This window comes from Panthera tigris, chromosome D4 (genome assembly GCF_018350195.1).
Source record: "Panthera tigris isolate Pti1 chromosome D4, P.tigris_Pti1_mat1.1, whole genome shotgun sequence".
NCBI classification, from domain to species: domain Eukaryota; kingdom Metazoa; phylum Chordata; class Mammalia; order Carnivora; family Felidae; genus Panthera; species Panthera tigris.
The window spans coordinates 55,407,881-55,422,837 of NC_056672.1; the positions used below are offsets into that span (position 1 = coordinate 55,407,881).

Sequence of the window (14,957 nt, forward strand, 5' to 3'; positions counted from 1 at the left end):
CAGCCTGCAATCACCAGACATTTAAGGAAAACATCTAACATAAAAAGAAGGAAAACAAAGAAAGGGAGGGAAAAAAATTCCTATGTTGAGATGTACAATATATCCTGAGAGTCTTAGAAGGAAACTTAAGAAAATGAACCCAAATTTCTGCTACGCCAATTCAACTATTTCCCTTATTTTCATGTTCTTGTCCACTCTTTGAAGTAGCTCTAGTAATGTTTGAACACTTTTGCCTTACAGGAAACTAAAATGTTACAAGTAAGACTAGAGTACCCCCACCCCCACCCCATCCAAAATACTACGAACTTGGAATATACCCTTATGCTTTCTGTATACTAAGTTTCTGAGGTCCATTCACACATTCCTGTGCATGGGTACCTGAAAAGCAGATTTCACACCAGATGCCCACTATTAGAAAACTCAACACACTACAAGAATTGTATTCAAAAGGTTAACTAATTTCTTAAAGAAAATGTCATCTAAAACCCTCATTTCCCAAACTAAACATGGACCTCTAAATAGGATTTTGTACAAGAAGAAACTTGAAAGACCAATTACCGTGACGGTTCCTGGAGCTGACTCCGATGGACTCACAGAGCTTTGGTATGCAATTCTGTTATGCACAGAACTCTGGTCATAGGAGGAAGACGTTGTTACTGGACTAGTGGAGCTCAGCGATGAGCTGGTCAGACTGGAGGAGGTAATGACTGAAGTTGTATAGGTGGAGTTCTGTACTGCACTGGTCATTGGTAGAGAGGTATTCAAAGAATCACTAGAGAATAAAAAGATTTTGACATAAATTTATGTCGTATTACATGGTTTCATTGAGTAGAACTATTTCATCACTTTACTGTCATACTATAAACAAACATGTCTGTACCTACACATTTACACTACCACATTCTTTAACTGTATTAAAGATGCAAGTTTAAAACACCCCTCCTTTCCAAATCAGACCCACCATTTTTTAAATGTTTATTTATTTTGAAAGAGGGGGCAGGGGGACAGAGAGAGGGGGAAAAAGAGAATCCCAAGCAGGCTTGGCACTGTCAGAGCAGAGCCTGATGAGGGACTAAATCCCAAGAAATGTGAGATCATGACCTGAGCCGAAATCAAGAGCCAGATGCTCAACTAACTGAGCCACCCAGGCGCCGCAGACCCACCTAATTTAAATGACAGGCAGAAGGACAAATTTAAAGAATCCTTAAGACTCTTTAAGGAATCCAGATGTCTGGGACCATTTGTAGAAAGAGAACCCAAACAAACATCAGGTTTTAGCACTAAAGAGCAGAAAAATTAATAAAATCTAAAATCAGGGATTCTCTACTTATAAAACGAATATTCAATTGAAGAAAAATAAGAGTTGGCAAAGATATACAAGAATTGCATCCCTCAAGGAGCCTGGGTGGCTCAGTTGGTTAAGCATCCGAATATAGCTCAGGTCATGATCTCGCGATTGGCTGGTTCAAGCCACATGTCAGGTACTGTGCTGACGACTCAGATTCTGTCTCCCTCTCTCTCTCTCTCTGTCCATCCCCCATTCACTCTGTCTCTCAAAAATAAATAAACATTGGGAAAAAAATTTTTTTTTAATATTGCATCCCTCATAGATTATTGGTAGGAACGTAAAATGCTGCAGCCACATGAAAGAAGTTTGCTGGTTCTTCAAATAGGTAATATAAGGGTTACCATATGACCTAGCAATTATTAGGTCTAAATCCAAAAGAACTAAAGGAGACAAATCTGTAAATGAATGTCCATTGCAGCATGATTCCTAATAGCCGAAAAGTGGAAACAATCCAAATGTCCGTCAACTAATGAATGGATAGACAAAATGTGATCTGCACAATGAAATACTATTCAGAAATAAAATGCACACATGCGACAACATAAATGATCCTTGTTATATGAAGTATCTGGAATAGGCATATCCGGAGACAGATGATTAGTTGCCAAAGGGAAAGGGGAGGGACAAACTGGGAGTGACTGCTAACAGGCACAAGGTTCTTTGTAGGGTTATGGAAGAAAAGTTCTGCAATTAGGTACTAACAATGGCTGTACAAACCCAGCGCCACATGGTGTATTGCCTCCAACAGGTGATCTCTTAGACTCCATTACTTTGCCAACAAAGGACTTAATCCGGAGAAGAAGTTGTGTACCTTAATGACTTTGAATACAAGCTGATGGGAATCTGGTTACTATTTTCACTGCTTGCAGCTGATCCAAATTCAGAGAGAGAAGGTTCTGATCCAAATTCCAAGGCGCCAAACTGAACGTTTAATCCTGTGACATCTGCTGAACCAGGCATTTCCACTGCAGAAGCTGGGATCTGAAAAAGCAGAGCCATCACGTCAGGAACAGAGATTCCAAGTCCCAGAGGCCTGTAATACAGCTAGTGAGTACTGGCTTCCCAAAGCACTACAGGCACACTTGAGGAACATGGGGTGAGAAGCCCAGTAGTAGGAAAAAGGAACAGAATGTTGCAAAAAACAAAGACAAGAGAAAAAAGAGAAAAGAAAAATTAAAAGTTAACAGCAGAATGATCAATGCCACTAACTGCTTCTTACAGCAAAGGCCGAAGAAAGGGGGAGTTGGTGGTGGGTGAGCGGAGGAAGAGAGCGGGCCTCCTCTGAAAGCATTATCTGGTCAAAGAACCACTTATTCTCTATCTATGGGACACAGCTAAATACACAAGACCAGCAAATTCTCTGAGCCAGGTCCAGTACTTTGAATTAACAGTCTCTATCTCTAACAAAAAGCCATTCCCTCTAATATTAGCCCAGGCACTCAGAAATAGCCAATTCTCATAAAGCAGGAAGCTATGTGCATGACAAAAAATACGATGTCTGAGGCTTACTAACCCGGCCCTTGAGCTAAATGTTAAATTATATCCACTGTTGGGATTGTGACTTCTGGATGGAGAACACACCTTAGAAGCTGGGGGTATCCGCCGCTTCGGTAGTTTGACGTGTTTAGGCTGTGGCTGGTGGGCAGTCACAGCAATGTTTTCTACAGTCATGCTGGGAAGCTGCAGAAGTTTGTTCACAGTGGAGGTACTGTCCCTGGGTGTTGACTCTCGCAGTTTTACCTGGGAAGGAAAGGACTCCAACCCAGGAGGAGGAACAGCAACGGGCTGAGTGTGGTGCTGCTGTCGCTGGCTCAGTTGACTAAGAACCGGGGATGGTTCAGGTTGAGATTTGAAGTCTATTAAATATGTGAAGGGGGAGGGAAGGAAAGTAAGCAACAATCAATTATTTAGGCACACGAGCTTAGAGCTCCCTCTTCCACCATGACTGAGAAAGAAAGGTTGTAGTTATCACTGGTTTCTCCCAACAACCATCTAGCTGAATCCCCTAAGTGGGGTGTGTGTGATATATTATAGCTAGCATATGATAAAAGAAAAGGATGACTGTATGGGCTTATAGATAAATTCTTATGCAGACAGGAGATGTAGTTTATGTTAAGTTATACTGGATGAAAAGTGGATAAGAAAAGCAAGGAGTTGCTACACACATCTGGCCTTTAGCTAATAGCAAATTATATTTTGTTGCTTTATGAATTTTGTAACTAAATTGTTAAAAATTATTTTCCAGTAACTAATATGTGATATCACAAAATCCAGAAAGCAAAAAAAAAGCGTATATGTTAACATAAATCACCCTTCCAACACTATCTGCAGATTCAGTCTACAAAGGCAGACACTGCACCCAGGTATATGAGTATCTTCAGAGACACTGTTTCAAAATACAAACGTATACAGACACACACACACATACATTATATACAGTTTCCTCACAAACCATTTAGTTTTCAGAAACTGTTCCACATTAATGTGTGAAGAGCTACTTCATTTTTGTGGCCACATAGTAATCCAGTGTACATAGGCATCAAGTTTTAAAACCAGTACTATATTAAAGGGCTTTTAGATTTCCCAACTCTTGCTATGAAAAACAATGCTGTAATGCACGGTTTTTTATGTAAGACAGTTTGCTCAAGTGCAAGTATACCTGTAGAAAAGAGTTATTGGTTCAAAGAACAACTCTTCATTTTGACAAATACTTCAAGATTCTTTTCCTAATTTGAATAATGGAAAATAGCATAAAAGATGCAAATAAAAATAAGTTGGATGAAGCATCATTTCATACACTCCAATATACCTTGCCTATGAACTCTGACCATACCTTGTTGACCATTTTTTTACTTTGTTGTTCATCTCCTTGATTTTTACTCTTTTTTTTTAATGTTTAGAGACAGAGAGAGACAGAGCATGAGTGGGGAAGGGGCAGAGAGAGGGAGACACAGAATCTAAAGCAGGCTCCAGGCTCTGAGCTGTCAGCACAGAGCCCGACGCGGGGCTTGAACTCACAAACTGCGAGATCATGACCTGAGCTGAAGACAGACGCTCAACTGACGGAGCCACCCAGGCACCCCTTTAGTTACTCTTTTCTATAAGGAAGTTACCCTTTATCTACATGATTTTCAAGTCATATACGATAGAAGTTGGTAATTTTTTTCAGCAAAGAACCAGGTAGTAAATATTTTAGGCTGTGAAGGCCATCTGTTAGCAACTACTCAACTCTCCCTCTATAGACTGCAAGTAGTGCTAAGACAACACATAATGGGCGCCTGGGTGGCTCAGCTGGTTAAGCATCAGAATCTTGATTTCGGCTCAGGTCATGATATTGTGGTTCATGATTTCAAGCCCCACATCAGGCTTTGCACTGACAGCGTGAAGCCTGCTTTGAATTCTCTGTCTCCCTCTCTCTCTGTGCTCCCCTGCTCGTGTGTGCGTGCGCGCCCTCTCTCAAAAATAAACATTAAAAAAAAAAAACAAACATGATGAGTGGTAATGGCTGTGTTCCAATAAAACCGTATTTGCAAAAAGAGGTGACAAATCTAGTTGAAGGTTTGCCAACCCATGACTTAATGTATTTCCATCTTAGATAAATCTATTTTTGGACTTTATATTAGAGTCATGTAGGAAAAAGACAGGATTTATAAGGAACATGGGAATAGCATGTGCAAATCTAAAAACCCTTATCACCCACTGCAGTGGGTCTGCAGAAAAAGATTAACACAGCACTATAGCTGCCATCAAAAATGCCACCTTGTTTAACTGGCTCTTGGCTAGTGTCTGGGAACATAGACTTTTGATATGTTCCAGGCAAAGGCTGCCAGCATTCTTAACAGTTAAAAGTGACTCTGTGCCTTTAATGTTTGTACAATGTGGTTTATAGCATACAGTTACTTTCCTTCTGGGAATGTGGACTTTTAGTATGTATTCAGCAGACGGTAAAAAACTTTGGGCAATGAGGCTCTAATGAATAGATACGCCTCATTTTGAAGCCTGGTGGACATCACTTCAAACATGGGAGTGGTCTCAAGTACTTCCATTACAGAGAACTATTTCTTTGAGTAGAGAAATGTACTTCTATCTCTTTGAATAAGTCCTAAACATAAACCTGCCCAGGAAACCAACCCTATGGTTAATACAATCCTCTGCTGTTCCTTAATGCAGTGTGGCATGCATATGTTAATACGAAATGGGTGTTTTAACATCACAAAGTCTACAGCAGTATAGATTAGAAATTATCAAACTTACACATGGTGCCTTTATGTTACAAACCACTGACAGTAAGCCTGGCACAAATCATGATAGATACATACGAATGTTAGAATGAGAAAGCAATCCATAGGGTGTGATTTAAAATGTTGTCCAGGGGTGCCTGGGTAGCGGTGCCTGTTAAGTGTCTGACTCTTGATCTCGGCTCAGGTCCATGATCTCAGAGTTCGTGAGTTTGAGCCCCGCACTGACTCTGCACTTATGGCACAGAGCCTGCTTAGGATTCTGTCTCTCCTTCTCTCTGCCCCTCCCCTGCTTGTTGTTCGCTTGTGCTCTCTCAAAATAAATAAACATTAAAAAAAAATTTTTTTTTAACGTTGTCCACATCCCTGACTCGGTCCCCACCCTACTGTAATACAGCTTAGAAAATTCTGTTTCGGCCTTTACTTACAAAGTGTTGTTTCCATATATTTGCATGGCTTTCCCATGCTTTTGCACAACTCTTCAAAGTATGTTCTAATATTACTTCTACCACTACTACTACTAACTAAATACAGATATTTACACAATACAAAGCTAACGGAATTAATTCAGAAATGCTATAGAAATTCTACTAAATAGTACCTCTGGATAAATTCCACATTAGCGTTACAAGTCAACACACTCTGCTAATGTTCAGCATGTCCTCACTAGGGGCAAACCACCACAGAACATGTATACTTACCAAAATGACTAAGGACTGAGGACTGGGAAGTTGAGGACTTGAGGTCCCAAGAAGTAGTAGTTGTGGGGGGACTTGTACTATTCTGTTGTGAACTTGGGGTAGTGGTAAACTGGCCCAAACTTGGAGCTTTCAATTGGTCCAAAATCTGGGAGCTGGTGATGTTTGCCATTTTGGAAGGTGCAAGCTCTCCAAATCCTGAACCAAGGACGGACGACTTTAAAGAGAAAGAAAAAGAAAAACCTTCAGCAATACAAATCTATCCCAGAGTTAAAACATACCAAGTATTTTCACAAGGATTTTAAAATCTATAACCCAGAACATGGAATCAACAAGACTCACCTGAGCAAATACTACAGGAAAATATAACAAAAAAGATCTGATTAAATCCAAGAATCAGTCCTGATTCTGATGAGAGGTTAAAGGAAGAGGACTATTTTCCCTGGGTTTTAGGATAAAAGTGATGTCACAAGTTCACAAACAAAATAGTTTTCTAAAGAGAAATATCATGAATTAAATGACAAAGACAAGCTAGAGAAATAAAAATATAGTACTTTTTCAAAATATGGAACAACAATAATCATCTTTAAGTTTGGTCACAGAAAGGCTCAGCCATGTAATCCTACAATATTAAATGCAGTTTGCAGTACCTGTCTAAAAAGTTAATATTCTAAAATCAGACAATGATTTACACATGAAGTATCTGTGTACTGGACAGATACCCTGGACACCGCTGTGCTTATTTCGAGCTATTTTGATGACTAAGAACACCAAAAATGCTCCACAAGTATACAAAAGAAAATGTTACACCTCCCCCATCTATCCTGTCAGGTCACATACCAAGATCCAAAGAGAATGACATATGTAAAAGACCACTTTATAACCACTTTCTAACACCGTACACAAAAATAAACTCAAAGTGGGTTAAAGACCTAAATATGAGACCTGAAACCATAAAAATCCGAGAAGAGAACAAAAACAATAATTTCTTTGACATCAGCCATAGCAACATTTTTTAGATACATCTCCTAAGGCAAGGGAAACCAAAGCAAAAATAAACTATTGGGAAAATATCCAAGGAGAATGAGACCCTAGGACTAGTGAACACAACAGCAGATCAACTTCATTTTTACCTATCAAGATCATTCAGTTTCTGAAAAAGATAAGTTGTCAAAAAATAGCTTTTCAAGGGGTGTCTGTGTGGCTCAGTCCAACTCTTGATTTTGTCATGATCTCATGGTTTGTGCAAGCCCCTCATTGGGCTCTGCACTGACACATGGAGCCTGTTTGGGATTCTCTCTCCCCTCTCTGTGCCATCTATGCTCTGAGCGCTCGCTCTCAAGCCCCCCTCCCCAAGAAAAACCTTTCAAAACCATTTAAAAGGTCACAAATAGAAATGACTTGCATTCTCTTAAGAGATCAGATGTAGAAAGCTGAAATAATTGTTTCTGTTAACAATATCCAAAGGCATGGAGTATCCCAGTTGTTCTAAGGAAGACCAAATTCTCCAATTTGAGTAAAACATTTAAGTTGTAGGGAGTTACTGCACATCACACAATCTACTAACATTATTTATCACTACTTTAGAATCCTTGCTATTTCATGCTGCCAAAACACCTGTCTTATGTGGCTACAAATCCAAAAACCCAGTTCAAGCCCACTTGTTCAGTAAAGGCTTCCAGAATGATGCTTTTGTTCTTCCTCTTTTCCTACCTAATTTCTATCCTGCGCTAGCCAATACTATCAAATGCAGTTTCTGTGTGTTTTACAACATAATGAAATCACTGAGTCAAGGACTAGCACCTTGCTTCAGGTTAACATTTAGCACAGGACTTCTCAATTTCACCTACACTTCAATAGATGGGGGCTTTAAAAATGTGTATTGATACACAAGTATGCCTGCACTCACATATACACAAATACACACAAATGCCCAACTCGCAATCCCAAGATTCTGACTTATTTGGTTTGTGCAGACTCTGGCATTATTTTATTATCCTTACTACTGTTGTTATTTACTGAAGTTCCCCAGTGATTATGAAAGTACAGTAGGTTGAGCACCACTCCTCTAATATGCTAAACATTACTTGTTCCAGTTTCTCAAGGTATTGTTCATTACAAAAGGCAACACACCTGAAGGCACTGTTAAAAAAGAAACACAACAAAACAAAAAACACATGTCCTAAAAAGAAAAAAAAACAAAATAATAAAACAAACAAAACTCATGTCCTACCTATGCTCTGAGTGGCCTGGCTAAGATTCCAACAGTTCGCATAGACATTACATCAGCAGACCAGTAGCAGATAGAAAGACATGGGAGGAAGAAAGGACAGGGATGGTTCACCTCAAACCATGAGGGTACTGGGGCACCTGGCTTGCTCAGTTGGTGAAGCATACAGCTCTTGATCTTGGGGTTATAAATTCGAGCCCATATTGGGGATAGAGATTACTTAAAATAAAATCTTTATAAAAAAAAAGAAAAACTTGAGACCCCCTCAAAATAGAGATAGCATCATGCCTTGGGCTGTCCCACTTCAAGCACTCACATTCTCTCGTACACAATCATCAGTGGTACTAAAAATGCCAAATTCTCAAGCCAGTTATACATGACATAACGTGGCTGTGCAGAGTAGAACACCACAATGAAAAGTTTACATATTAAATTCTCCATTTTATGAAGTGGTGCAGCAAATGATTTTTGAGTCAAGTAGGAGAGAAAGATTATTATCATATTTATAAATTCTGTTTCTCAACCATGGATTTCAGGTAAAACACAACAAAGAATGAACAAAAATAATTACCACTAGTGAAAGCTGTGGATCTGTATTTGGAGGTGTTCCAACTGAGAACACCTCACTGCCAACTGAGCAGTACCTACAGTTAGGGCCTTCAGTTCACCATTATTCTGCAACTACATTCTTTGGTTATCTTCATATCCTTCACTAACAGTTCCTGAAGTCCTTTCTGATAGGAGCTAAATTCTCATAGGAAGTTAAAGTCAGATATGCAAGCGGCAGATGACCCTTATTTTAAGGAAAACACATCCACATTAAAAGGGCTTCTGCTACAAAGTGAAGTTTTATGAAAAGATACACTAATTTTATGAATAACAATTAAAAATGCAAAAAATAAAAGCCTTCCTAGACTTAGAAAGAACTGTTTTAGCATGATTTTAGCAAGCCAATACTGACAAACATTTGCATTTTATTACACTGGAAAACAAATGAAAATTTTAATGTCTTAAGTACAGACTTTCAAAGAAAATACAAGAAAAAAATTATTAATAAGAAGGATGCCTCAGTGATTAAGACTTAAAAGATTTCAACTAATCATAAAGAAGCATTTTTTAAAAATCATTGTCCAGGAAACTCAGAGTAGTTGAATTCCACATGGAATCATCAGATATGTGCTTGGAAAGTATCACATCATTGTTTTCTGGACTGAGATCGTCTAAATATTTTTGTATTTAGAAAATAATTATCAGGCATGTGTCATTCTAGAATACATTTGTTCATGGGTACAGTCCTTCAAATCCCATACTAAAATAAAAGTGAGTTACCAGACTCTGAGGAGAATAGGAGTTGACAGCAGTGGAGCTGCCAGTCCCTGGTGCCATCTGATTGTTGTGCTGAGAATTTGTGAAGACAAGGGCTTGGCCAAAGCCCTGTTGTTGGGAAGTTTCAAAGGAGTTGACTTCTGAGGCTTGACTGGGAGGAACAGGCTTCTGGAGCAAGGCTACCAGATCAATGCTAAGCAGACAAAAAGCAAATGAGGAATGAGTCAAAAGCACATCTTACCAACAATGAATTTGAGAAGTGTATCAATATAAAGTAAATTCATGTTAAAAATAATCTAAGTGAGGTGATCTCAGGGTCATAAGTCAAGCCCCACGCTGAATGCAGAGATTATTTAAATAAATAAAGTTTTTAAAAAGTTATAATTTAAGTGAGGAAAACTTTTGGAAACTGTAGTTTAAAGGAGCCAAAAGAACAGCATCAATGACCAAAAAAAAAAAAAAAAAAAAAAAAAAAAAAAAAAAAAAAGCATATGAAGCCACAGAGACTAAAGCAGGGCTTTGCAGAGAAGAGAAATGAAAAGGTGCATTGAGGTAGTTCCACAGAAATAGCACAATAACAACTCATTTGAAAACCTGGAGCAATTGAGTAAACAGTATTCTGAAGTTTGGCTCATTTTCTTTAGAATACTTTGCCCCATTCATTACTTGGAACCAGTGTCTCTTCAACTTGCCTCAAAGAGGGTGAATCTCTATTTTGAGGGATTGAGAACCACAGCCATAGTAGACAATCCAAACAGTCATAAATATTTCTACGTTCTACGGTAGAAGATATTTAAGCTTATATAAATCTCCAATAATTTTCTCTCTTAAACATTCAGGGGGGAAAACACAGTAACAAATCCTCTCTAGAACACTTGTAATGTCCCCAGAAAAACAGATATTCCAACTTAAAACTTACGGCCTGAAAACCTAAAAGCCTGAGGAAGAAATGATCTTCAAGATATATACAACCTGACATGTGAGTGAATTAGCTACTAACTCCTCCACAGAAACTGCAAGGTGCTCAGAATTTACTAACAAGGTAATTTACTCCCTTAAACCATTTCAAAGGCCAGTTCCCACTCAGTTCTCCTGTCTGAAACGCTCACCATGCCAGTGAGGCAGATTCTGGAAGGTCAAATAATTCAAGGCCCACTACTATCTAATAAAGATCAAAGTTCCTAGGCCTGTATTCCTCTCCTTATGCACTACCCACACTTACTCTCCTGTAACCAGGTTAAAGTACCAGACTAGTATTTTGGATCCCCAGGTGATGTTATACTTATGATATCCTAACTCCAAGGATATAAATACAGGGTAGTTATATTACATATAACCCATCTCAAAAGATGCATTATCTCTCACACACACACACACACAATACAGCAAGTTCTATTCCAAAAAGTTGGTAAGATGTATTAATATAGTATAGCACTGTCTATTAACTAACCATTAAATAAGTATATTTCTTTTCTTTTTTTCTTTAAATTCCCTCCCATGCCCAACTGTGACCTCTGAACCCATCCTTTCCTCTGCTTCAGTGAATAGAGAAGGGGCTTCATATATTTTTTAATGTTTATTTATTTTTAGGAGTGGGAGGGAGGGAGGGAGGGAGGGAGGGGGGGAGAGAGAGAGAGAGAGAGAGAGAGAGAGAGAGAGAGAGAGAGAGAATGAGAATATCCCAAGCAGGCTCTGTACTGTCAGTGCAGATCCTGGACACAGAGATCAGTCTAACCAACCGTGAGGTCATGACCCAAGCCGTTATCAAGTATTGGAGGTTTTTGTTGTTGTTGTTTTTCTTAAATAAAAATGATCCTGGGGCACCTGAGTGGCTGAAGTCGGTTGAGCGTCCAACTCTTGTTTTCAGCTCAAGTCATGATCCCAAGGTCATAAGATTGAGCCCCATGTCAGGCTGCATGCTGACAGTGCAGAGAGCCTGCTTAGGAGTCTCTCTCTCCATCTCTCTCTGCCCCTTCCCGGCTTGCTCTCTCTCCTTCTAAAAATGAATAAACATTTGAAGAACAAGAGGAGAGGGGAGGGGGAGGAGGGAGGGGAAGAGGGGAAGGGGAGAAGGGAGAAGGGGAAAGGGGAGGAGAGGAGAGGAAAGAAATAGAAGAGCCCACATAAAATGAGAAATTTGTATTAGTATGAGAATGCCTAAATAAATGGTATTACACACAGAAAACCAAAGGTATTTTGTATTAAGTTTATCTGTCAAACAATATACTGCATTTACCAAAGTAAAAAAGAACCACCATAAATAGGCTTAATATAATCTCTACCACAAATGATAACAAATCACACACATAATTGCTATTTTAACTCATTAGTGGATACAACTAAGTAGATAATGATGTAGGCTATGTCAGTTCACAAGGAAGGTTAAGGATAAAACAAATTCTCAGAAGAAAATAGTAGAAACAGGAAGAGATTCAAGAAAAGGAAAAAACAGAAAGAGACCTGAGAACCAAAACAAATTTCTGGAGTAAGAAATTTAAATTATGCTTTGAATAACAAACAAAAGGGGACAAAAAGTGTTTACCTTTGCCCAGGTGTGACATGATTCTCTGCTGGAACAGCTGAGGCAGTGAAGACTTTTGTTTCAGAAAGCTGTATGGAAACGAATAAAAAAATACTTTGCTCTTATTTTACATAACATAAAACCCAAAATGTATCCAATTTCTGACAATTTTGGGGCGCCTGGGTGGCTCGTCGGTTAAGCGTCTGACTTTGGCTCAGGTCATGATCTCACAGTTCTTTTTTTTTTTTTTTTTTTTAATTTTTTTTTTTTTTTCAACATTTATTTTATTTTTGGGACAGAGAGAGACAGAGCATGAACGGGGGAGGCACAGAGAGAGAGGGAGACACAGAATCGGAAACAGGCTCCAGGCTCCGAGCCATCAGCCCAGAGCCCGACGCGGGGCTCAAACTCACGGACCGTGAGATCGTGACCTGGCTGAAGCCGGACGCTTAACCGACTGCGCCACCCAGGCGCCCCAGATCTCACAGTTCTTGAGTTCAAGCTCCACGTCAGGCTCTGTGCTGACAGCTCAGACAGAGCTGGTAGCCTGCTTTAGATTGTGTTTCCCTCTCTCTCTGCCCCACCCCCTCTCATAATGTCTCTGTTTCTCAAAAAAGTAAATAAAAATGATAAAATAAAATTTTAATAAAATTTCTGACAATTTTTAGTCACCAGTACTCTCATTACACTTCACCCAAAAAGTGGTCTAAAACAGAAGAAATACACAAGTGATCATAACAATTTCGTTAGGGGGAAGGTAATTTTTAAATTGACAAACCCGAAAAAAGGACTTCACATCAGAGAAACAATGAAGTCAGACCAGGGTTCAAGTCCTAGTCACGCTGTTCTATTTGACATTATACAAAATGAAAACACCAGTAAAACCACCACAAATGCCAAAAGTTTGAAAGAGCAAAAAACTGATGTTTCTTCTTCCCCCAAACAGATGGTTTTAGTATTTCATTTATTAGTAATCTGTATTTCTTTTTTATTAAGTCATAGGTTTCCTTGTTTTTATAAAAACAACTTTATTGGGGGTATATCACATCCAATAAGCTGCAAATATCCAAAGCAAATAACTGGGTTTTGTCATATTTATATGCCCATGAAATCATCACAAAATCATGACAATGAACATATTTATTACCCTAAAAGTTTGCTCCTGTCCCTGTGTAATCAATCCCTCCCACCACTCACCTTAGTCCCCAGGAAACCACCAATGTGTTTTCTGTGACTACAGATTAGGGTTCTATTTTCTAGAATTTTAAAATATGCAATCTTGGGGTACCTGGATGGATCAGCCTATTGACCATCTGACTCTTGATCCCAGATCAGGTCAAGATCTCACGGTTCGTGAGACCAAACCCCACATCAGGCTCTGTGTTGAAAGCATGGAGCCTGCTTGGGATTGTCTACCTCTCTCTGCCCTTCTCCCACTCTTGCTCTTACTCTCTCAAAATAAACAAACTTTAAAAATAAATAAGGGGTGCCTGGGTGGCTCAGTCATTTAAGCGTCTGACTTCTGCTCAGGTCATGATCTCACAGTTTTTGAGTTCAAGCCCTGCGTCCGGCTCTGTGCTGACAGCTGAGATTTGGATTCTGTCTCCTTCTCTCTCTGCACCTCCCTACTTGGGTTCTGTCTCTCAAAAATAAATTAAAATGTTAAATAAATAAATAAGCAAACAATCTTTTTGTCTAACTTTTTTCATTGAACATAATTATTTTCAATTCATGCGTATCGTTTAAATGCCATTTGAAGTTTTTTTTTTTTTTTTCCAGAGAGAGAAGATGGGAGGGGCAGAGAGAGAGACAGAGAGACAGAGAGAATGAATCTCAAGTAGTCTGTACACTGACAGTGCAGAGCCCAATGTGGGGCTAAAACCCATGAACCCTGAGATCACCTGAGCCCAAATCAAGAGTCGGATACTTAACCAACTGAGCCACTGAGGCACCCTCCACCTTTTGATGTTTTAAGGCACCCAGAATAAAATTTTTTGAAACCTTAACTGACATTATTGAAAGGTAGGCTCTTTTCACATTTTCAAAGTGGGGCATGAGTGTTTAAAGGCTGAAAAGTTGATATAATGAGATAATGTAACTGCAGGAAATATTTCTCAAAGACTTTTATAATACATATTAACTCTAAATGTCTCAGAACTCTGAAATACTGGATAAAAATCAGATTGCCCTCACAAATTAAAACTATGATAGGGGCAGAGCAGGCAGTAGGTGTTCACTTTCTAGAAAAACAAATAAAAAGTGCTGAATAGATTACTGCTTGAACAAGAAGAGCTTACACCCTATTTCAAGGTAGTATCTTGAAGAGTACCAAGGAATCTATTTTTGCCTCAACTCTATCTACCATGTAAGATTCTGTAAGACACAGAGAAAAGCAATAAAGGAATAACTCTGTGAAATGCAATGACAGAGAAGATCTAAAGCCATTAATATTTTAGTTCAAATCAAATTAGAACCACCATTAATCACTAACATCCTATCTGACCCTGGCAGAAAACAGAAAATTAAATTCTTTCCTCCCTCTTTTTTTAAAAAAAAGGACTTGACTGGCTGTCAGTAAAACATGTGACTTTTGATC

The 14,957-nt window shown here is 38.9% G+C and overlaps 1 protein-coding gene and 1 non-coding gene across 2 annotated transcripts in view; both read right to left on the reverse strand.

Moving 5' to 3' along the window:
* The window catches only part of UBAP2 (ubiquitin associated protein 2), a 111,058-nt gene that overhangs the window by 18,453 nt on the left and 77,648 nt on the right, over positions 1-14,957 (reverse strand). Inside the window, 6 exon segments of the mRNA XM_042964143.1 lie at positions 559-772; positions 2,160-2,329; positions 2,930-3,204; positions 6,288-6,501; positions 9,844-10,033; positions 12,383-12,450. Of these exon segments, the coding sequence (XP_042820077.1) occupies positions 559-772; positions 2,160-2,329; positions 2,930-3,204; positions 6,288-6,501; positions 9,844-10,033; positions 12,383-12,450 (1,131 nt within the window).
* LOC122233341 lies at positions 9,643-9,725 on the reverse strand. The gene has a single exon (XR_006210899.1). It is a non-coding gene; the product is annotated as a small nucleolar RNA SNORD121A (small nucleolar RNA).